Source organism: Geospiza fortis, unplaced genomic scaffold (genome assembly GCF_000277835.1).
Source record: "Geospiza fortis unplaced genomic scaffold, GeoFor_1.0 scaffold23, whole genome shotgun sequence".
Lineage (NCBI taxonomy): Eukaryota > Metazoa > Chordata > Aves > Passeriformes > Thraupidae > Geospiza > Geospiza fortis.
In genome coordinates, this window is record NW_005054303.1 from 5,837,852 (window position 1) to 5,860,332 (window position 22,481).

At 40.1% G+C, this 22,481-nt stretch overlaps 1 protein-coding gene across 1 annotated transcript in view; it reads left to right on the forward strand.

The window, feature by feature from the left end:
• Window positions 1-22,481, forward strand: part of DYNC1H1 (dynein cytoplasmic 1 heavy chain 1) — a 42,159-nt gene that overhangs the window by 11,073 nt on the left and 8,605 nt on the right. Inside the window, exons 21-62 of the mRNA XM_031066289.1 lie at window positions 171-337; window positions 1,008-1,181; window positions 1,887-2,052; window positions 2,133-2,321; window positions 2,404-2,592; window positions 3,243-3,525; window positions 4,811-4,911; window positions 6,380-6,539; window positions 6,799-7,042; window positions 7,224-7,407; window positions 7,880-8,092; window positions 8,259-8,497; window positions 8,598-8,754; window positions 9,153-9,380; window positions 9,607-9,837; window positions 9,948-10,088; window positions 10,311-10,544; window positions 11,144-11,350; window positions 11,448-11,569; window positions 11,919-12,084; window positions 12,321-12,484; window positions 12,749-12,878; window positions 13,658-13,791; window positions 14,049-14,163; window positions 14,285-14,446; window positions 14,536-14,750; window positions 14,837-15,041; window positions 15,178-15,351; window positions 15,452-15,571; window positions 15,700-15,820; window positions 16,403-16,598; window positions 17,270-17,387; window positions 18,321-18,536; window positions 19,079-19,291; window positions 19,483-19,610; window positions 20,031-20,184; window positions 20,921-21,067; window positions 21,151-21,301; window positions 21,490-21,743; window positions 21,894-22,028; window positions 22,123-22,217; window positions 22,306-22,480. Of these exons, the coding sequence (XP_030922149.1) occupies window positions 171-337; window positions 1,008-1,181; window positions 1,887-2,052; window positions 2,133-2,321; window positions 2,404-2,592; window positions 3,243-3,525; window positions 4,811-4,911; window positions 6,380-6,539; window positions 6,799-7,042; window positions 7,224-7,407; window positions 7,880-8,092; window positions 8,259-8,497; window positions 8,598-8,754; window positions 9,153-9,380; window positions 9,607-9,837; window positions 9,948-10,088; window positions 10,311-10,544; window positions 11,144-11,350; window positions 11,448-11,569; window positions 11,919-12,084; window positions 12,321-12,484; window positions 12,749-12,878; window positions 13,658-13,791; window positions 14,049-14,163; window positions 14,285-14,446; window positions 14,536-14,750; window positions 14,837-15,041; window positions 15,178-15,351; window positions 15,452-15,571; window positions 15,700-15,820; window positions 16,403-16,598; window positions 17,270-17,387; window positions 18,321-18,536; window positions 19,079-19,291; window positions 19,483-19,610; window positions 20,031-20,184; window positions 20,921-21,067; window positions 21,151-21,301; window positions 21,490-21,743; window positions 21,894-22,028; window positions 22,123-22,217; window positions 22,306-22,480 (7,317 nt within the window). The remainder of the gene's footprint in view (window positions 1-170; window positions 338-1,007; window positions 1,182-1,886; window positions 2,053-2,132; window positions 2,322-2,403; window positions 2,593-3,242; window positions 3,526-4,810; window positions 4,912-6,379; window positions 6,540-6,798; window positions 7,043-7,223; window positions 7,408-7,879; window positions 8,093-8,258; window positions 8,498-8,597; window positions 8,755-9,152; window positions 9,381-9,606; window positions 9,838-9,947; window positions 10,089-10,310; window positions 10,545-11,143; window positions 11,351-11,447; window positions 11,570-11,918; window positions 12,085-12,320; window positions 12,485-12,748; window positions 12,879-13,657; window positions 13,792-14,048; window positions 14,164-14,284; window positions 14,447-14,535; window positions 14,751-14,836; window positions 15,042-15,177; window positions 15,352-15,451; window positions 15,572-15,699; window positions 15,821-16,402; window positions 16,599-17,269; window positions 17,388-18,320; window positions 18,537-19,078; window positions 19,292-19,482; window positions 19,611-20,030; window positions 20,185-20,920; window positions 21,068-21,150; window positions 21,302-21,489; window positions 21,744-21,893; window positions 22,029-22,122; window positions 22,218-22,305; window position 22,481) is intronic.

A 22,481-nucleotide genomic window follows, 5' to 3' on the forward strand; every position in this document is an offset into this window, starting at 1 on the left:
AGTTTATATTTTTGTAAGCAGGGACTATATTCACCGTTTAAAGCTGACAGACTGTTAATTGTATAATGCATACTTTGTAACTCTCAAAAAAACTGTTTCTTCTAATAATTATTAATAGACAAACACTTTATGATATTAAAATGAATATTAATGTAGTGTTTAAACTTCAGGTGTTTGAGGAAGATGCCCTTAGCTGGGAAGATAAGCTGAACCGTATCATGGCACTCTTTGATGTCTGGATTGATGTGCAAAGGCGGTGGGTCTACCTGGAGGGTATCTTTACTGGCAGTGCAGACATCAAGCACTTGCTGCCTGTGGAGACCCAGCGGTTCCAGAGGTAACTTTTTCATTTTATTGGTTTTTTGCCTCCCTTGGGACACCCTGTGGGCAGGCCTGAAACTTCATGACTCACTGTAGCACTCTCTGAGTTGAAATACTCACTGCATTCTTACCTGGTCCAGCTGGATTACAGCTGCTGTAGATACAAGTTCATCAAGCAAAGAGGTGCAGCTATGGCAGAAAATGTTTGTAGTAAATGGGCTGATGTACGATTTTTAGAAGATCATTTGGACTCAGATGGTTTTCCTTGCTAGTTCCTGTCAGTTACTTCAAGGGTTTTTCTGGCATTGTGGCTGCAACAAACAGGCAAATTTCTGTTGCTGCAGCCTTTAATCTCACCCTTTAAACATTATTTACTTCATCTCTTTTAAGTTGGTCTGATAATACTTACTCATTCCACACACTTCCACTCAGATCAAAGAATCAGATTTATGCATCTCTTCAGGAGGTGAAGATAAGTAGACCTGCTCTGGACTACAAAGAAGTTAGATTTTGTTATTGAGAGCTTGAGGTAGATGAAGAGTAATTTGGGGAATTTAGGCTTGTGTTCCCTAGGGCTGCTACAGCCATTAGAGGTGGAGTGATCATTTAGAGACAAATAACTTTGGTGTTCTGTAGGCCTGTGGTTACTGAGTTTGCGCTAATGTATTGTGTTATTTTACTTGCAGCATCAGCACTGAATTCTTGGCACTCATGAAAAAGGTGTCCAAATCTCCACTTGTGATGGATGTTCTTAACATTCAGGGTGTGCAGAGATCATTAGAGAGACTGGCAGACTTACTTGGAAAGATACAGAAAGCCCTGGGAGAATACTTGGAAAGGGAGAGGTCCTCTTTCCCACGGTAAGCAGTTGACTGCTGAAGTAATCTGATGTTTCTGTGCAGGAATTGGTGTACTGCTCTGGAAAGCCTCTACCAGTCTGTGGTGCATATATATGAGATGTTATGACCATTTAAATATGTATTGTCTATACACATAATTCAGTTACAGCTAGTTCTGCAGAAGTGGGGCTGAAACTTCCCTTACTTGCTCATCTGTGGCTGGTTTCAGGATTTGGGTATTGCCTAAGGAACCATTGCAGCTGATTTCTGTAAACTGAAGAGGTTCTTCTGCCATTTGATTAAAGGACAGTTTCGAAATTGTCACAGTCCAGTATTTAGGACATTGATTTTGACTTACCTGTAGTCCTCAGCTAGTTTGTCACTTAGCATGAGAAAATAAGAGTGAGGGAGGTACTGAGTGGGAGTTCTTCCTGCCTGACAGGCAATTCAATCCCAAACTCTACTGCTGGTATTTCAGAGATGGATAAGTAAAGAAAATTATCCACACTATGGAGCATGTATACACTTGTGTATGGTGCAGACCACATGAGCATAAAAGTAGCACTGGAGTATAACTGTTAGCAAATTGGTGGTTCACACACTCTTACAGTGTTGAGGAAATGGTTGTCAATTACTTCCATACAGTGGCCATGGATGAAGCATAAATTATGAATTAAAAGTGATAGTTGAAGTTCTGATACAGATCTGATTTTATGTGATTAATAGGTTCTACTTTGTTGGCGATGAAGACTTGCTTGAAATCATTGGAAACAGCAAAAATGTGGCCAAGTTGCAGAAACACTTCAAGAAAATGTTTGCTGGAGTCTCTAGCATTATTCTCAATGAAGACAATTCTGTGGTTCTTGGGATATCCTCACGTGAAGGAGAGGAGGTATAGCTGCAGTATTTCTTTTTAAATAAAATTCTGAAAATAAGTGGATGTGGGCTGACTTAAACCTTTAATTCTTGCAGGTGCTGTTCAAAACACCCGTCTCCATCACAGAACATCCCAAGATCAATGAGTGGCTCACTCTTGTTGAAAAAGAGATGAGAGTGACCCTTGCTAAATTGCTTGCAGAGTCTGTTACTGAAGTAGAAATCTTTGGAAAAGCAACTTCAATTGATCCAGCAGTCTACATCTCTTGGATTGACAAATACCAGGTATTAATGTGGAACACTAAAGTATACTGCAGCTTGGTTACTTCAGCAAAGAAAACTATCTGATGAGGGTTTTTTTGCACAGGCTCAGCTTGTTGTGCTGTCAGCCCAGATTGCTTGGTCTGAGAATGTGGAGTCAGCCCTCAATGGTGGAGGTGGAGACAACAGTCCTCTCCAGTCTGTGCTAGCCAATGTTGAGGTCACACTCAATGTCCTGGCAGACTCTGTGCTGATGGAGCAGCCACCCCTTCGCAGAAGGAAACTGGAGCACTTGGTGAGTAAAAACTTCCTTTCCTCTTTACAGGTGAGCATTTTTAAATTTTAATGAAAAAATTGATCAGTCTAAGATTCACTATTCCTCCAGGAAAAGATTTAGTGTGATTTAAACAATTACAGTAGGGCCTGATCCTCAATGTAGGTGGTGGTAGTTTTTCACTCTAGTCCGCTTAATGCATGATATCATATGATATGCTGTCTCAGTGAATTGATCTTCAGACTGGATCTTCCAGGTATGGAAGTTACTGATTTTTTTCATTCAAATGTGAAATATGTCATTAAGTTGCTTATTATTGAAATTATAATATGCTTTTGTTTGTAGATAGTGATTGGAGGTGGGGGGAGAATTAAAATCATCCTTGATTATTTCTAGAGGGAAATACCTGGTTTCTGGCAAGTAAAATACCAAGTTCAGTAGTGTAATGGATTAACAGGCTAACTGGGCCAAAATTCTTTGCTGTAAACTAGGAAAGTCATTAAGAACAGTGGAGCAACAAATTTTTAAACCAGAGACTGGTTTTAGGTCATGATTTCTAAGTGATGGCAGTTCACTGTGCTAATCTGAGAAGCTGTAGGATTCCTCTCTGTATTAGCCTGTCTTTATTGGCTTGTTTTGTTGTGGTCTTAAGGAGTTCCTTCCTTCTCCAGATCACTGAGTTGGTGCACCAGAGAGATGTTACAAGATCACTGATCAAAAGCAAGATTGACAACTCCAAATCCTTCGAATGGCTCAGCCAAATGCGGTTCTACTTTGACCCAAAGCAGACAGATGTGTTGCAGCAGCTCTCCATTCAGATGGCAAATGCCAAATTCAACTATGGCTTTGAGTACCTTGGGGTTCAGGATAAGCTGGTGCAGACTCCTCTCACTGACCGCTGCTACCTGACAATGACACAGGCCCTGGAGGCAAGACTTGGAGGATCACCATTTGGTAAGTTTGTGAGACAAGTGTATAAAATTCTTATCTTCTCTAATATATATGAGAATGAGTGGTTTAGGTCACTTAAAGAATCACCAGAGAGGAATCAGTAAAGGCAGGTTTAATATGAATTTGTAAAAGCATAGCAAGTTGTATGGCAAGGTTCATTCTATTACTTACTATATCGATAAAGCACACAAGGAAAAATCTGATGAAAATAAATCTAAAACGGTGTATGTGGAGACTGGGGACACAGAAGGAAAAGCAGACATGACAGTAAGGGATGCAAAGGGGTAAGGGAGACTACTGTCAGGTCACAAGGGTCAGAGTGGACTCCCTTGCCAAATTTAGCATTTATTAATTTAAAACAAAATTATTCTGTAAGATTTTCTATAAGCACAGCAGTAATTTGACCAAAAAGTTTAGATTCATTATAGACCTAAATTGGCAACGCTCAAAAGGCACACAGACATGAAGTATGTGCAAAGGTATACCTATGAACAACTCACCTTAAATTCAGGGAAATACATCAGATGCCTTTGCATCTCTCCAGAGATGAAGGGTTGGGTCTCAAGGAGTGGGAGATACCAGTCCAGGTTCAGTAGTCAACTTTCAATGGCAATCCTCCATTGCAAACTGGAGATGACAAGCTCCAAGAGGCATTCCACTGAGAAGGAGATCCTGGTCACAGCCTGCTGCAGTCTGGGAGATCTCAAAGAGTCACTTAGGACAACTGTTTATAGAGTTGCAAAATTGCTGATTTTAGTCAGTAAATTTCCATCCTGGCCACAATCCGAGTTGGTCGTTGCTGGAACTTTCCTTTAAAAGTCCCACAACAAAAATATTATTCTACTTGCTCTGTTGTTCAGACAGAAAAAAGGGAAGTCTCAAGGCTACTTAAGTAGAAAACAGGAGCTTGTTAGACAACAGAAGCTGTGGGAGCAGACAGGGTTTCTGATAAGCACAAGAGGAGCTAACTGGTGCTGTTAAAGTAGGGCAAGGGCTAACAAGCATTCCTGAGACTATAGTGTGGCCTAGGATGGGGTTTAGGGAGTGGACTGGGGAAAGGATGTGCATCCCCACAATACAGTGTTAATATGAACATGCAGGACACTTTTAACTAAGATAGTGAAGAACAAAATGGTCTTTTGGGGGAAGTCAAAACAGTTTTAGGTTTTGTTTGAACCCTCTTGATTAAACAGGCACCTTCAGAGTCCACATGCTGGCAGATTGCACTAATTGGCAGTGCTATTCAAATGATAAATTCTAAAGCATGTCCATCTCATTTCAAAAACAGGTCCTGCTGGTACTGGTAAAACAGAATCTGTTAAAGCTCTTGGACATCAGCTCGGCCGCTTTGTGTTGGTTTTCAACTGCGATGAAACATTTGACTTCCAGGTAAGCTGTTTGATTAAAACAATGTAGTCTTTGTTAACAACAAATAGGAATCTTTTCAGAACCCTGAAACAGCCAGCACTGTTTATTTTCAAGATGATTATGTAGAAGTCCTAACTGAGCTGGTATCTGCTGGTCATATAGAACCTCTGTAACAAAAAAATGCCTAAAGCAGAAGTGGGATGTAACATTGCTAGAGCAGAGGTTCTGGGCTTTTGAACAGGTGGTTCTGTAACAGCAAATGGAGGGAAAGGAAGTACAGGGGCAGGGGCTTAAGATTGGCTTTAGGAAAGTATCTTAAACTATGTAGTTTGGGATTTGATGAGGAACAGATGAGAGTGTGAGATTACTGAAGTAGCTGTACTATCGCCAAATTATCCTTTACAACACAGATGTACAGTTTACTTCAATGTGTGAAGAATTCTTCAAAACTAAGAAAATTTATCCAGATATTTGAAGATTTATGACATCTTCAAACAGAGAACCAGATGAAGTGTCTCTAAATTGTAACACAGCAAATTATCTTAAAATTAAAACCTTGATCAAGTGTATAGATAAAAAACAATATAAAACATGGGCAGGGAAGCACTAAACTTTACGGATTCTGCCAGGTTGCCCATGTGTGATTTTTTTCCTCTGCAGCTGTAATTTGGCCAGATCAGGATTCCATTTAACCAGCATTTTGCTTGTAGGGGTGACTGTAAGAAAATGCCTAGGGAGTATTAATATCACAGATAATGTGATCCTCCTTGCCCCAGTTCCTTTCCTCCCTCTGACAGTTAGGATGATCAGGATGTCCCAGCGGAAGTGTGTTACTCTGTTCATGCTCCAGTGAACCTTTTTCATGTACCATTTCTCCCCTTAAATCTACTTGCACACTTGTTTCTATAATATCTTTACCAAATTGTTCCACTGTGCACTATTACTATGCAGTTCATGAAAGGGCAGCTTCTTTTTGTCTTTTTTCAATGATTCCTAAGTTCTTGTAGTAGAAAAGACAGTGAATGATTGATTCTGATTAATCTAAACTGGTTGATTCTAGACCTCCATCATGTTTCCTCTACAGAATCTTACCTTAAAGGTTGTTCTTTATGTAGAAAGGTTATCATACTCTGGCCATCGAATTTGCTCTTCTGAAATGTTTTGTAATTCTTGTACCCTCCTTGTGATAGAGGACTAGAACTGCACCTGATGTTAATGGTATCAGCAAACAAAACATTGTGCAGTGGACTTAGTTTGCCTGTTTTGGAACACACTGCAGTACAGTGTGAAGTACAGGGAGCTATGATCTGTGGTTCTGTGAAGCAGTGAAAACGGAACTTCAGAACTCTTTCATAACTCTTACAATACTACAAATACAGTGACTTACAAATAAACACAGCTTCTTCCTGTCTTGGATGCATTGTGTAAAGTGCTCTTAATCTGCTCTTTTTGCCAATATAATTGAGTGAATTTCCCCCTCTCTGTGCAGGCAATGGGACGCATCTTTGTGGGACTTTGCCAAGTGGGCGCATGGGGCTGCTTTGATGAGTTCAACAGACTGGAGGAGAGAATGCTCTCTGCAGTTTCACAGCAAGTTCAGTGCATCCAGGAAGCCTTGCGAGAGCATTCCAACCCCAACTATGACAAGAGTATGTAATTCTTCTCTAACATCCTTCATGTTTTGTTGCTCAGCTATGTTTCTTACGAATTGTGCAAGGATGAAGCTACTTTATGGCAAAACTTAAATATCTGATATAACTTTCAGCTGGTAGAAATTTATTTTTGAGTTTGAGTACTGGAGAACCTGCTGTCCGTTACTGTAGGAAGCTAAAATAGAATATGTATGACTTCATTTGTCAGAGTGTTGGATCACTGACTCAGGTATAACTAAATTCATTCTCTTTTCAGCTGCAACACCCATTACCTGTGAGCTGCTGAACAAACAAGTCAAAGTGAGCCCTGACATGGCTATCTTCATCACCATGAACCCTGGCTATGCAGGCAGATCTAATCTGCCTGACAATTTGAAGAAGTTGTTCCGTAGCTTGGCAATGACAAAACCAGACCGTCAGTTGATTGCCCAGGTCATGCTGTACTCCCAAGGTTTCCGTACTGCTGAAGTTCTTGCCAATAAGATAGTACCATTCTTCAAGTGAGTAACAAGTTTGGTTGCAGTCAGTAATAATAGAACTTACTGTTGAAAGCTGTAATATTCTTTACAACTCACTAAGCACATTGTGCAGCAATAATTTCAAGTAAAGAATGACATTTACTGAGTGTTATGTTGGCTCATACTGAGAATCAAATTGTGTTTTGTGTCTTGTGCTTCTTAGGCTTTGTGATGAACAGCTGTCCTCCCAAAGTCACTATGATTTTGGCCTGAGAGCACTGAAGAGTGTGCTGGTTAGTGCAGGTAATGTGAAGAGGGAGAGGATTCAGAAGATAAAGCGGGAGAAGGAAGAGCGCGGGGAAGTCGTTGATGAGGGAGAAATCGCTGAGAACTTGCCAGAACAAGAGGTAATGTGTGTGCAAAGTTCTTTACTTCTGTGATAAAGGGTGCACACTAAACAAAGTAACCCTTCACTGTTTACCATTCAGTATTAAGACATGGGAACAAAATAATGTTAGTTACCAAAGGTAATTTGATAACTTAAAAGCTTAAGTTATACATGACTTCTAAGTCCCTGAATCATAGCGAAAAAATTATTCAGATGAGGTGGTGCATCCATGACATTTATTGCTGCACAGCGTCTCAGCAGTTCATGCCAAAAGCATAATGAAGAGACATAAGAAGGACTTGTATAAACTGAAAATCACTAGGAAATCACTGGGTAGTTCCAAAGTTGAAACCACATCAGTGGTTGTTTTGACTAAGACTACCCAGTCTAGTACTTAATCAGTAAATTATTTAGTGAAGTTTTCCTTGTCAAACACATTTGATAAAGTGAACTTAACAAGTCTTCAATGAAATGTGACTCTGTCTCTGCAGATCCTGATCCAAAGTGTATGTGAAACTATGGTACCAAAACTGGTTGCAGAAGACATTCCACTGCTGTTCAGTCTCCTTTCTGATGTATTCCCTGGAGTACAGTATCACCGTGGAGAGATGACAGCCTTGAGAGAGGAACTTAAGAAAGTGTGTCAGGAAATGTACCTTACCTATGGTGATGGAGAAGAAGTTGGTGGCATGTGGGTTGAAAAGGTAAAATATAAAACTGAAAATGTGCAGTTGAAGTTTATGTATAAGACTAAATTTCCTTTTATATTATGAAAAGTCGAAAGCTTTTAAATTTTTCTTGTCTTAAACAAACTATACCTAAAAGCTTAGATTACCTGCTGGAGTTAATTGGTACATTACTGTGTCACAGGTTCTTCAGCTGTATCAGATTACACAGATAAATCATGGTTTGATGATGGTTGGTCCCTCTGGAAGTGGAAAGAGCATGGCCTGGAGAGTACTTCTGAAGGCCCTTGAACGGCTGGAGGGTGTGGAAGGTGTTGCTCACATTATAGATCCAAAAGCAATCAGCAAAGATCACCTCTATGGTACTTTGGATCCAAATACCAGGGAATGGACAGATGGCTTGTTTACACATGTCCTGAGAAAGTAAGTCTTTAATAGCACAAGTACAAAATGGCTGGTACATTTGTGCCTAGGATAATCTCACCTTAATTCTTTCCTTCAATGAATATTTTCTTTAATATAGAATCATAGACAATGTGAGAGGTGAACTACAAAAACGTCAGTGGATTATCTTTGATGGTGATGTAGACCCTGAATGGGTTGAGAACTTGAACTCTGTTCTGGATGACAACAAACTTCTGACTCTGCCAAATGGAGAACGTCTCAGCCTCCCACCAAATGTAATGTTACTTTTTTATATTGTGTATATGTGCTGTGTATAAGCTTGTTGGTTTAATTTAATATGTACTAGTGTTGTGCCTCTTTCTCATCACAAGCAAAGTAATACTGAGTTCAGATTGTGGTTTGCTGGAGTAAAGGGTTTTTGTGGAAACATTTCATGTTACATTTACTCTGACCTTGTAAGATAAAATGTGAATTGTATAGGTCTTATGGTAAATGTCAATAATGATGAACTTACCTTAGGACAGTATAATGCTGATGTTAATTATTCAGAGTCTAAATGCAAATCTGCATATTTTAAAAGCTCTCTGTTTTTTCAGGGAAAGGGTGTTTGGTTTGGTTTGTTTTGGTTGATTGTTTTTACTCCTAAATGTTGTTTTAAATTTTTTTTTTTCAGGTGCGTATCATGTTTGAAGTACAGGATCTGAAATATGCCACTTTGGCTACTGTGTCAAGGTGTGGTATGGTCTGGTTCAGTGAGGATGTTCTCAGTACAGACATGATATTCAACAACTTCCTGGCCAGACTAAGAAGCATTCCTCTGGATGAAGGTGAGGAGGAAGCTCAGCGCAGGCGAAAGGGCAAAGAAGATGAAGGAGAAGAAGCAGCATCCCCAATGTTGCAGGTATAACTTAGATTTCATTATGGGATAAAGTAGTAAAAATGCTTGTATCACAGGTACACCATATGTAGAATTTATGACAGCCTATCATAGGAAAGCTGACTTCCTCTTTACATATTTTTCCTTTTTATTTTTTTTTTAATCTGAAACCTTAAACAAAACCTTTTCTTTCTGCCTGGTAGTCAAATGAGAAGCAAATGCTTAGAGCAACGTTTGTCTCCCCCAACAGATTCAGAGAGATGCTGCAACAATAATGCAGCCATATTTCACATCCAACGGCCTGGTGACCAAGGCACTTGAGCACGCCTTCAAGCTGGAGCACATCATGGACCTGACGCGCCTGCGCTGCCTGGGCTCCCTGTTCTCCATGCTGCACCAGGCTTGCCGCAACGTGGCCCAGTACAACGCCAACCATCCCGACTTCCCGATGCAGATAGACCAGCTGGAGCGTTACATCCAGGTAAATGCAGCCTGCTCTTAGTGACTCCTGTGTTTGCCTAGATTTGAGTTACTCTCTGGGCTTTGTCCCCTTACTCTAAAACCAATAGCTGCTGCTCTTGCTTCTTACAGAGGTACCTGGTCTATGCCATACTGTGGTCTCTCTCTGGAGACAGTCGTTTGAAGATGAGAGCGGAGCTGGGAGAATACATTAGGAGAATCACCACTGTGCCGCTGCCAACTGCACCCAACATACCTATCATTGACTATGAGGTAAACCTTTCTTGTGCTAGAAATGTTGCTCTTTCATTTTCTTAAAAGCTTGCTTTAGATTTTGGAGGCAAACCTGGAGAATAAACAGCTAGACTATTTTAAATTTTACAGTTTCACATTTCAACAAACAGATCAAATTTGATGTCACTTAAAAAATAAATTTAACTAAGGTTGAGCTGGATTCCTCTTCTAAGTTGTCTAATCATGTTTTTGTGCTTCTAGGTGTCCATTACAGGTGAATGGGTGCCATGGCAATCCAAAGTTCCTCAAATTGAAGTTGAAACACACAAAGTTGCAGCTCCTGATGTTGTAGTGCCAACCCTAGATACAGTTCGCCATGAAGCATTGCTGTATACTTGGCTGGCAGAGCACAAACCTCTGGTGCTTTGTGGACCACCAGGATCTGGAAAGACCATGACCCTTTTCAGTGCTCTCAGAGCTCTGCCTGACATGGAGGTACACATGAGACTTGTGTGTGTCTGTGTATGTGTGCACATGGGTGTGAGAGTTACAGAGTAGTACCAAGTCTTTAATCTTTTTAAGATTAAAGATAACATGGAATTTATTTCCTAGCTGAAATTCAGTGATAACTTCACCTCAGTCAGTCATGTGTATATATAGTAAAAAATAAAAATCATGTTGAGAATACAAATTCATTTCTCAAGTTCCTTAGCCTAAAGCTGCTTTCTTCCTTTGCCACTTCAGTATCAGAGGAGCATTCCTGCATTCAGTATTTAAAAATACTTTACAAATATTTAAGAATAGCTCTCATCCTTCTGTGTATTTAGGTGGAGTGACAATTACATGAGGCTGTCATGTTCAAAACAGGGTTGGGCAAGTAGCATTGCTGCATGGTAAATGGAGAACCTGCAGTGGGAAGCAATGAGTATCTAGGCTGTATATGGCTGTATATATGTGGTTATATACATGTAGTGTGGATGGTGTATGTGCTTCAGTTGTGAACAGCCAAACATACCTGTTTCCAGGACTCTCGATACACTCTGTTTCAGTCCTTAGTGTATTTTAATTTTTTTTTCCACTATACTCTCTTTAAGGTGGTTGGACTCAACTTTTCAAGTGCTACCACTCCAGAACTGCTGTTGAAAACTTTTGATCACTACTGTGAATACAGGCGTACCCCTAATGGAGTGGTGCTGGCTCCTGTGCAGTTAGGAAAGTGGCTGGTGCTGTTCTGTGATGAAATCAACTTGCCAGATATGGACAAGTATGGCACACAGAGAGTCATATCCTTCATTAGACAGGTCTGTTTTTCTTTGTAATCAACTATATCAGAACAGCTACTTATAGGGAAATAAAATGTTCCACTGATTTGATTTTATTTTTATGTTTTTGGTCCAGATGGTGGAACATGGAGGATTCTACCGTACCTCTGACCAGACATGGGTGAAACTGGAGAGAATTCAGTTCGTTGGTGCATGTAATCCACCTACTGATCCTGGAAGAAAACCTCTGTCACATAGGTAATGTGTCTAGTAGATTCTAGGTAACAATGGAATAGGAGTAAAAACTTAAGCATTGATTATGTAATCTGTTCTTAATACACTTGTTTAACAACAGCTGTGCTGAAATTTTGTTCCTTGCTTTTGCACTATTTGCTGCTTGGTTCTTACCATGACAGCCCAGCAGTGAACTCAGTATTAGGCTGTTGAATCACCTGTCTGAAACCCTTGAGAATGGGAGCAATCAAACCAGCTACAGCTGCTGCTGATGGTTTTGAATCAAGCAGTTATTTAATTTTGGCAAAAGATAACCAAGAGAATACAGATAGTAATTTAACTTTCTGTACTGTGTAATATGCTAATCTTTCAGATTTTTACGGCATGTTCCTGTGGTTTATGTGGACTATCCTGGACCAGCTTCACTTACTCAGATATATGGAACATTCAACCGTGCAATGCTGAGGCTGATCCCATCGCTTCGCACATATGCAGAGCCTCTCACTGCTGCTATGGTAGAATTCTACACAATGTCTCAGGTAACTTGTTAAGTGCAACTCCAAACTCCAGTTAGAATGCTTTCTTCTGTGCTTCATTTAGCGTGTGTTGTTAGCCTTTCACGTGGATAATATGTGTACAAGAACTCAACAAATTAATTGGGTTCTGGCAGAAATGACTGAATTGTGCTGTCACAGTAATATCTTGCAATGCCAAGTCCTGTAAAAAATACGGTGCAACTTTGAGATAAAGTAACTAATTCAGTTTAAATTTTTAGGAGAGATTCACTCAAGACACGCAGCCACACTACATCTACTCACCTCGTGAAATGACTCGGTGGGTGAGAGGTATATTCGAGGCATTAAGACCACTGGAAACCCTACCAGTTGAAGGCCTTATCAGGATTTGGGCCCACGAAGCCCTACGTCTCTTCCAGGACAGGTAAAAAATTCATGAGTTGGGGAAGCAAAACCATAAAAAGTTGCCTACTCCTTGCCAACTTTCATTAGAACATCAGACTAAAGTGTGCTTTATGTTAAATAGCTGGAATACCAGTGAGAATATTTTGTTTCACTGCAGTTTGACTCTCTTAGGAGTCATACCTGCACAAAGCAAAAATACACTTCAGCCATAGTGCTGCCGTGTAGTGTGATTATGTCCTCCCATTACAGAGGATTGTACTCACTGACTTAATTCTTTATCCAGACTTGTGGAAGATGAGGAGAGACGCTGGACTGATGAGAACATTGACATGGTTGCACTGAAACACTTCCCCAACATTGACAAAGAAAAGGCTATGAGCAGACCTATCTTGTACAGCAACTGGCTGTCAAAGGCAAGTTAAAATTTAAAAAAAATTAACCCCAAAATTAAATAGGTTAGGTGCAATTGGTTGATGCAGCTCTTATGACTGTATTAAAGTGATAATCAGTGCCCATCATGCTGTTAAATTGATCTCCAAGAAATTTTTACTATGATTATCTGAACTCTGCCTCAAATTGAATAGCTGTTTTGCCAGGGATGCTATTGTAGGAGCCACAGTGGAATGTAAAGGCAGTATAAAATATTTCTCAATAATACTGTGACACTGCCAGGTGACAGTTATTACTTTTGGAATCTCTTGGATTAGGCAGTGACCCTTGAGCAATACTTATATTACACATTTTCTGGTGACCTGTTTCTTATAATCTGAAATTATCCATCTGGGTTACTTGTACAAATCCTGGTGAGTTTAGGCAAAAGTCCACCTAGCTGGCTGCCCATCTCTGACCAATAGTAAGTGACTAGGAAAGGCTGTTTAAAATAAACTGGGGAAGGGATTTAGTCTGTAGTGCTACTTCCCAGTCTCTTTGGTAACTGGCAGCACAGGCTCATCAGCCTGTAGGTTCAGGTTCAGTACATACAGTGTTTAAACCCCATGCTGCTACCATGGCACTCTAGGCACTGGGCATGTTCCCGTGCAATTTAAATGGCTACAATGTTCTTAAGCTTTTGTAGAGGATTGCTACTTCAAGTATTCTAGTAGTTCTGCTTTGGTGTACTCATAAATTTACCCCTAAGCTAATTCCCTTAATCTTAACTTCCATACTGTATTGACTGTTTTGGTTTTTTTAGGATTATATTCCAGTGGATCAAGAAGAATTGAGAGACTATGTGAAAGCTAGGCTTAAAGTCTTTTATGAAGAAGAACTTGATGTCCCACTTGTCCTGTTCAATGAAGTCTTGGATCATGTGTTAAGAATTGACCGGTAAGTTCAGACTTCCATTGCTGCTCATATAAGCAGTATGTAGAGTTACTCTAAACCAGAATAGCCTCAGAACAGAGTAAGAATGGAGCATGGTTTCATTGATGTCTATAGAAAATATACTGCCAGCCTCTAGATAGCAGGATCCTGTCTGGAAAGGTGTGTCAGTTTTGGTACTAACTTGTAGCTTAGATGTTCTAGGAAATGCTTCAGTAAGTTGCTAACACTTATCAATCACACTTGGTTGTGTTCTTTTTCAGAATCTTCCGTCAGCCACAGGGCCACTTGCTGCTAATTGGAGTCAGTGGAGCAGGGAAAACAACCCTGTCAAGATTTGTTGCCTGGATGAATGGTTTGAGTGTCTACCAAATCAAGGTTGGTATGCTAAGTTTACTTGTAAAATCCTGTAAGTCAAAACTCCCACCTATATATTGACTCCTAAATTCCCATTAAAAGCTAAACCAAAATGTTAATGACCAATGTAAACTCTTATCAGGTTCACAGAAAATACACAGGTGAAGATTTTGATGAAGACCTCAGGACAGTATTGAGACGCTCTGGCTGCAAAAATGAAAAAATAGCTTTTATTATGGATGAGTCAAACGTCTTGGATTCTGGATTCCTGGAGAGAATGAACACTCTCCTAGCCAATGGAGAGGTAAGAAGATTTTAAATAAATATTTTTGCAACCTTTAAATAAACCTTTTTGCAACCATAAGCTACGACAAAACTTATCTTTTGAATTAGGTTCCTGGTCTCTTTGAAGGAGATGAATATGCAACCCTCATGACTCAGTGTAAAGAAGGAGCACAGAAAGAGGGTTTAATGTTAGATTCACATGAGGAGCTCTACAAATGGTTTACCAGCCAAGTTATTCGTAATCTCCATGTAGTGTTCACTATGAATCCATCTTCTGAGGGCCTGAAGGACAGGGCAGCTACCTCTCCTGCGCTCTTCAACAGGTAATTGCTGCATATTCCAACATATTTTACAGGTACCATTAAAACACTACTTTTGGAGAAGTCTTCACAAATGCTTTGTATTTCAGATGTGTCCTGAACTGGTTTGGAGACTGGTCAACTGAAGCACTGTACCAGGTTGGCAAAGAGTTCACAAGCAAAATGGATCTTGAGAAACCAAATTACATTGTGCCTGATTACATGCCAGTTGTGTATGATAAGCTGCCACAACCACCATCACACAGGGAGGCTATTGTTAATAGCTGTGTGTTTGTTCATCAGACTCTTCACCAGGTATGTTATTACACTGCTTAACTTACACTTACCTCTAGGCCATGGCATCATTCACCAGTTTCCTGAAAACTATGATCCTTGGCATCCAGATAAATTTTAAAACAGTGCATACTCTACAACACTTTGTTCCCTCAAGGCTAATGCTCGGCTGGCAAAACGAGGAGGCAGAACCATGGCAATCACACCACGCCACTATCTGGACTTCATCAACCATTACGCCAACTTGTTCAATGAGAAACGAAGTGAACTGGAGGAACAGCAAATGCATCTCAATGTTGGTCTCAGAAAAATCAAGGAAACAGTTGATCAGGTATGTATTCTTAAAACTTTGCCCTCTGTAAAGCTGGAGTGAGTAAATAGATCTCAATGCTCAATATGAATTCTCTCTTCCATCTTGCAATTGATCTTAGGTGGAGGAATTGCGGCGTGACCTAAGAATAAAGAGTCAGGAGCTTGAGGTAAAAAATGCAGCAGCCAATGACAAGTTGAAAAAGATGGTGAAAGACCAACAGGAAGCTGAGAAGAAAAAGGTAAAAATTCTTGTTAAATCTCTGTGCATTGTAACTATTTTATTTACAAAACAGAGGCTACAGACCAAGTACTGGAAGAATTTCAGCTTCTAAAAAGCAGTATTTTTGTCTGTGAAATTTCCTTACAGGTTATGAGCCAGGAGATTCAGGAACAGCTGCACAAGCAGCAGGAGGTCATTGCAGACAAGCAGATGAGTGTGAAAGAAGATCTTGACAAGGTGGAGCCTGCTGTCATTGAAGCTCAGAATGGTATGTTAGCACCTCAAGAGATCACACTGTTGTCTTGGATCTAAAACTGGTCTATGGGAATGTGTTTTCTTGTGGTCTAGGTTGATCCTATCTAATAAAAGTGTAGGCTCATATCATGGGGCTGAACAGAGTTGAAGAAATCCCTTTTAAATTCACAGTCTTTGAGCTGTTGTTTTGTGCCTTTTTTTTCTTGTGTGTAATAGTACCAATCTGATTCTTGATACTTCTTCTATGGCTTGTGGCTTAATTTCTGGCAGTCCAGCTGTAGAAAAACCAGTGATGCCTTGCTGCTGAACAGACAGCATACAGTCAACCTGCCCATTTTTTAAACTATGTAGACAAATCACAGTTTGAGTGAATCATTTTTAGACAGCAAAGTCCTGTGCCCATTTGGCAAATTGACATTCATGGATGTGTGTCTTGTAATATAGTAGTTACTCAGTAGTATCTGCTTCTCTAATAACCTCATATTCCTATGTAGAATCTTGAAGCATTTTTACAAATCCAGGGTACTCTGTGGGGCTTTGCTAACTGTTTGTTTTCTTCCCAATCAACACTCTTCATCTTTGTGGCACTGGTTAGCTGTGAAGTCAATAAAGAAGCAGCACCTGGTAGAGGTGCGTTCCATGGCTAATCCCCCTGCAGCAGTGAAGCTGGCCCTGGAGTCCATCTGCCTGCTGTTAGGTGAAAGCACCACTGACTGGAAACAAATACGTTCCATCATCATGAGAGAGAACTTCATTCCAACCATTGTTAACTTCTCTGCTGAGGAAATCAGGTGAAGTGCAACTGTGAGATATTTATGTGAACAAACAATTTACAAAGAACAGAGGGTCTTAACTGGACTTTCCTCTGTGTAATTGCTTTGGTAGCATTTGACTTCTTTTGACACCAGCTTATTGCACATGGTGACCATTCAGGTGGTACAGGAAATACACCTTGGCTTCAGCAGTCTATCATGAAAAGGCAAAGCAGCTGTTTCGACTGCTGAAGCCAAGGTGTATCATGAAAAGGCAAAGCAGCTGTTTGTTGTGTGACTTAATGGCATGGTTGCAAAGCAGTGTGTTGGTGTCCAAAGCCACAGTCAGCTGAAAGTCTTTTTGCAGCAGTAACGGACCAGGCTGCTGAGGGCTTTATTCAGTTTAGGAGGTCAGCTTCCTAGCTGGCTCTAACTGTGAGCAGAAGGTCGGGCTAGAGACATCTAAATTCCCTTCCAGCTCCAGAGTTGAGCAGTTTGTGAATGACTAATCTTAAAATATTGTTAAATTTTTTATCACCTTTAAGCTGTAGTTTCTCAAACAACATGTTGAGCATCCCAGCTACTACTCAGCAAAACTAACAGGAAATATTTCTTGGCAGCTATGGAAGGCAGGCTAGATAAAGGGATACTGAGCACCTGTGTGCTGACATAGTGTATTCATGCTGTCTGTATAAATTTTTCCCTTGCAGTGATGCCATCCGGGAGAAGATGAAGAAAAACTACCTGTCAAATCCAAGTTACAACTATGAAATTGTAAACAGAGCATCACTGGCCTGTGGACCTATGGTGAAATGGGCAATTGCACAGGTAAAGTCAGCTTGAGGAAGCAAAGGCAAGGTGAAAAGAGTGAGCCAGAAGGCACATAGCAATGTCTAAAGGCTCTGAATTTGCCTTTATTCAGCTGAGTATTGCAAGCTATTTTGCCTCAAAGAAATGGGGTACATGGTTTAGATGAAAGCTAATGGAATATATATAGTGCCATGCCAGAGAATTATTGGCCAGTTGTGATACAGCCTCTGCACTGAAAAACTTTAGGTTTACAGTGAACACTGGTGGATACATTCTGTATGTGATGTCATTCTGTAGGACAAGACAGTTGTCCAGTGGGAACATGCAGTGCAGTCCTCTTAATGAGACTGCATTTGTCTTGCCTCAGAGTAAGGCAGACTTTTAAGTTTCCTGAAGGAATAGGCTTTGGGAATCTTGCCCCTAGAGTGAGGTACCCAAAAATGATTTTACTTGCCTGTTGGTGTTCCAATACAGCAAAATTCTTGGCTTGTTAAAACTCTGCCTGCTTGTTATGGCATGATCTAGAGAGACTGTTTAACTTGAATCTTGCCAACAGGCCCTGTCCTAATTGTTCTGTGGCTTAACTTCACTGACTTCACTGCTGAGAAGGGCAGATTAGCCCAGTACTGCCATGAACACCCCATTGAATATTTATGTAAAACAATGCTGTGCACTTCTTAATGGGATCTGAACCTTTTGAATGACTTTGTAAATCTACATCAGTACAAGGATCTTGCCAAAAGCAATTACTTATGTATCTGTGCTTAGTTTAAACTAGAGTCCTAGGGATTGATAAACAATACTAAGTTTCTCTTTAGTAGTTATTAATTCTTACACAGGTCAGAAGTACATAACTTTGAAAAGATGCAGTTGATAGTGTATACCTGAAAGCTGTGGTTCCTGTTAACATGTCATTTTAGAAAATGTAAAGGTTCTATTTTCCATTTGCAGCTGAACTATGCTGACATGTTGAAAAGAGTGGAACCTCTACGCAATGAACTGCAGAAGCTGGAGGATGATGCCAAAGACAACCAGCAGAAAGCAAATGAAGTGGAGCAGATGATTCGTGACCTTGAGGCCAGTATTGCCCGTTACAAAGAGGAATATGCAGTTCTGATTTCGGAGGCTCAAGCTATTAAGGCAGACTTGGCTGCTGTTGAAGCAAAAGTAAGACTTCATATACCAATAATTTTTCATTCTTTGATCTTTGACAGTCTGAAATTGAATTGTTCTTTGAATTTGAGAGTGGACCTGGTTGCTTCCCCTGTGCAGTGCATTTGAGCTGTTTCATCTTTGGGTGTCATGAGGCTTCTCAAGAAGCCTGTTGGGCTGGCAACTCACGTTGCTACTTTATTAACAAGACAGTTCTCATAAGGTGTAAAATATATAGAAAGCCTTTGAAAACAGGCATGGATGTAGTGGGATTGTAATGTCTTAACTGGACTTCAAGGAGAGGAGTATGGATTTCTCTATGTACTTGATCTCATCATTAGTATGTTGCTACTCTACTTGTACTTAGCACTTCTAAGTTCCTCAAGGTAACCATTAGAATCAACTTAATAAATTAGCACTGAAGAGCCCCAAATTTATCTCTTTCTGAGCTTTTAAATTTAACTTGGGCCTTGAGTCAGAATTTAAGTGTTCTGAGAGATTTGTAATATGAGAACATTTCATCATCTAAAGAATCTACCTTCACCACTTATTTCTAGGTAAACCGTAGCACAGCTCTTCTGAAGAGTCTTTCTGCTGAACGTGAAAGATGGGAGAAGACAAGTGAAACTTTCAAAAACCAGATGTCCACTATTGCAGGAGACTGTTTACTTTCAGGAGCTTTTATTGCCTACGCTGGCTACTTTGATCAGCAGATGCGTCAGAATCTCTTCACTACATGGTCTCACCATTTGCAGCAAGCAAATATCCAGGTAAAGATACAGTCATGATAATTAACCGTGAATTGATTTACTGCAGGAGTTAACCTTTAGGATTGCTAGGTGATGAATGGAACTGTTGGAAAGCTGTTGCAGCTTTGTATAGAGCTGCATTTACTTAAAATGTCTTCACCAGCTGGTTGGAGAATGTCAAGTTAATATTTAACTTTGTTTCCTTCCTGCAGTTCCGCACAGACATCGCAAGGACCGAGTACCTTTCCAACGCCGATGAGCGGCTGCGCTGGCAGGCGAGTTCCCTGCCTGCAGATGACCTGTGCACAGAGAATGCCATCATGCTCAAACGCTTCAACAGGTACTTCATTCTAAGATGTGAAGTTCCTAAGCAACATTCTTGCAGCAGGCAGGGTTTGCACCTATTGAATCACAGCAGCTCCTGCAAAGCACAGTTTCACTGGGGTGTGAAGCTCTTATGTTCATAAAAGCTTCTCAACCATGTGTAAACGTAAAAACTTTCATCCACCCTTCCTTGCCTTTTTTGCTTGGCTGTTAAATAAGTTGGCTTGAACTATTTTGATATTTGAGCTATTTTGTTGCCCAAATACAAACTTATCTTTCAAAACTGAAATGAGTCATTAAACGTGCCTCAACTTAGTGAAGGAATAAACAAGGTTTTAGAGGTGAGACTAATAATGCAATGTAAATTCATAAAACTGCTTAGACACTGTCTGCAGTCAAAACCTAGCTAATGAAAGTGTTTTATTATTAACTTAAGGTATCCGTTGATCATCGATCCCTCTGGGCAAGCTACAGAGTTTATCATGAATGAATATAAAGACCGTAAGATAACTCGCACAAGCTTCTTGGATGATGCTTTCAGAAAGAACTTGGAAAGTGCCTTGAGATTTGGTAACCCACTTCTTGTTCAGGTTAGTGGCATGACTGTGTAGAAGCTATTTAAATTCTTGAATTCTGTCCTATGTTTTAGAAAAGTTTTCAGTTGTTCTCTTGCATGTTACTAACATGCAAGCGACTTTATTTTCATTTTACAATTTAACAAGTAAACTAGTAATACATGTGGTGCTAGTCCTGAGAAGAATTAGTGAGCTAAAAAATCAGAAGAAGGTATTTCCTTTTCCACCATTTCAAGATGAAATTCTTTTATTTCGAAATGATCTTTCCACACTCTAAAATTACTTACAACCTGCGTGTCTGTTCCTTTGTTTTTATGTGCTTTCTCTAGTCATAGATAATGGCAACTAATACGGTTAGTTATCTAGAATTAAATCTGCTCTGAATATCAGGGAGAAATTTCAGTAATATGAAGAAATAGGCAGCTATAGGAATAATTGAGTTTCACTTGAAATGGGTATGTTTTTCACTTCTTAGTATGGAAATGGAAAAGATCAGTAACTGTTGCTTGTGCTGTTTAGAATAGGCCTTACCTGCAGTAGAGCTAACAAAATTGCAGTCACTAATAATACTTCCCTTCTGTACCTGTGTAGCTCAACTACACATCTAAAGTGCAGATGCCTTCTGAATGTGATCCCTATTCCAAACCAACTGCCAATTGTTTGCTTACCAGACTTTTAAGCCCCTCTTGGACTGGGAGTTTTAGCTTGAGACATTTGCAAGCAATAGTCTTTAACACATCTGTCTTTCTAGGATGTGGAGAGCTATGACCCAGTTCTGAATCCTGTTCTGAATCGTGAAGTCCGAAGAACTGGAGGCAGAGTTCTGATTACTCTGGGAGACCAAGACATTGATTTGTCACCATCCTTCGTTATCTTCCTTTCCACCAGAGATCCAACAGTAAGTAAAATCAAAAGCAGCCCTGTTTGTAGAAATGGCATGTGAAGAGAGCTGAGAAAACTTTTTCATGTTTCCTGTGACAGGTTGAATTCCCACCAGACCTCTGCTCTCGTGTTACATTTGTGAACTTCACAGTAACTCGCAGCAGCTTGCAGAGCCAGTGTCTGAATGAAGTCCTGAAAGCTGAAAGACCAGATGTTGATGAAAAACGCTCTGACCTCCTCAAGCTTCAGGGTATGTTTGCCAAAATTAACTTCCTCGTGTTCTAAAAGAATACAGTGGGTTTACTCTAAGAGCACACAGTGCTCTTATCTTCATACTCTTTTTTTCAGGATGCCCAATGGCAAAATACACACAATTCACATAATTCTTTAACATATCTGTACAAGATGTATGTATGACTTTTTTTTCTTCTAATTAAGGTGAATTTCAGCTGCGCCTACGTCAGCTGGAAAAATCCCTACTCCAAGCACTTAATGAAGTGAAGGGACGTATCCTGGATGATGACACCATCATTACTACACTTGAGAACCTGAAGAAGGAAGCAGCAGAGGTCACCAGAAAAGTAGAAGAGACTGATATTGTCATGCAAGAAGTGGAGACTGTTTCCCAGCAGTACTTGCCTCTTTCTACAGCATGCAGCAGTATCTACTTTACCATGGAGTCACTGAAACAGGTAGGTTGAGTTCTTCCTCTCAGGAGCTTTGAGTGTTTACTGGTCTAAGCTAAATAGGCATTGCCAATTATTGCGGTTTGGTAGACATACTCTGTAGGTTATCAAACAGCAGGATTGTGGAGAGAAAAAATAAACTCTCTTCTCTTTCAGATACATTTCCTGTACCAGTACTCCCTCCAGTTTTTCTTGGACATCTATCACAATGTCTTGTATGAGAACCCAAATCTGAAGGGAATTACAGACCATACTCATCGTCTCTCAATCATCACAAAGGATCTCTTTCAGGTTCCAATTTTTAATTAATAAATTTAATTCTTTAATAATTTTTGAAGGGTCAGAGTTCAAAGCTTCTTACACTACTACTATGTTTTGTTCCTAGGTGGCCTTCAACCGAGTGGCGCGTGGCATGCTGCACCAGGATCACATAACATTTGCCATGTTGTTGGCCCGGATCAAGCTGAAAGGCACTATTGGGTAAATGTTTTCTTGCTTCACTTTAGTTGAAGAAGGGAGGGCTGTCTTGAAGGCATCTAGCTAAAGTCTTCTTTTCCCTTAACATTAGGGAGCCTACATATGATGCAGAATTCCAGCACTTCTTGAGAGGGAAGGAGATTGTACTAAACACTGCATCTCTCCCCAAAATCAATGGTTTGACTGTAGAGCAAACAGAGGCCATGATGAGGTTGAGCTGCCTTCCTGCATTTAAGGACCTTGTTTCAAAAGTTCAAGCTGATGAGG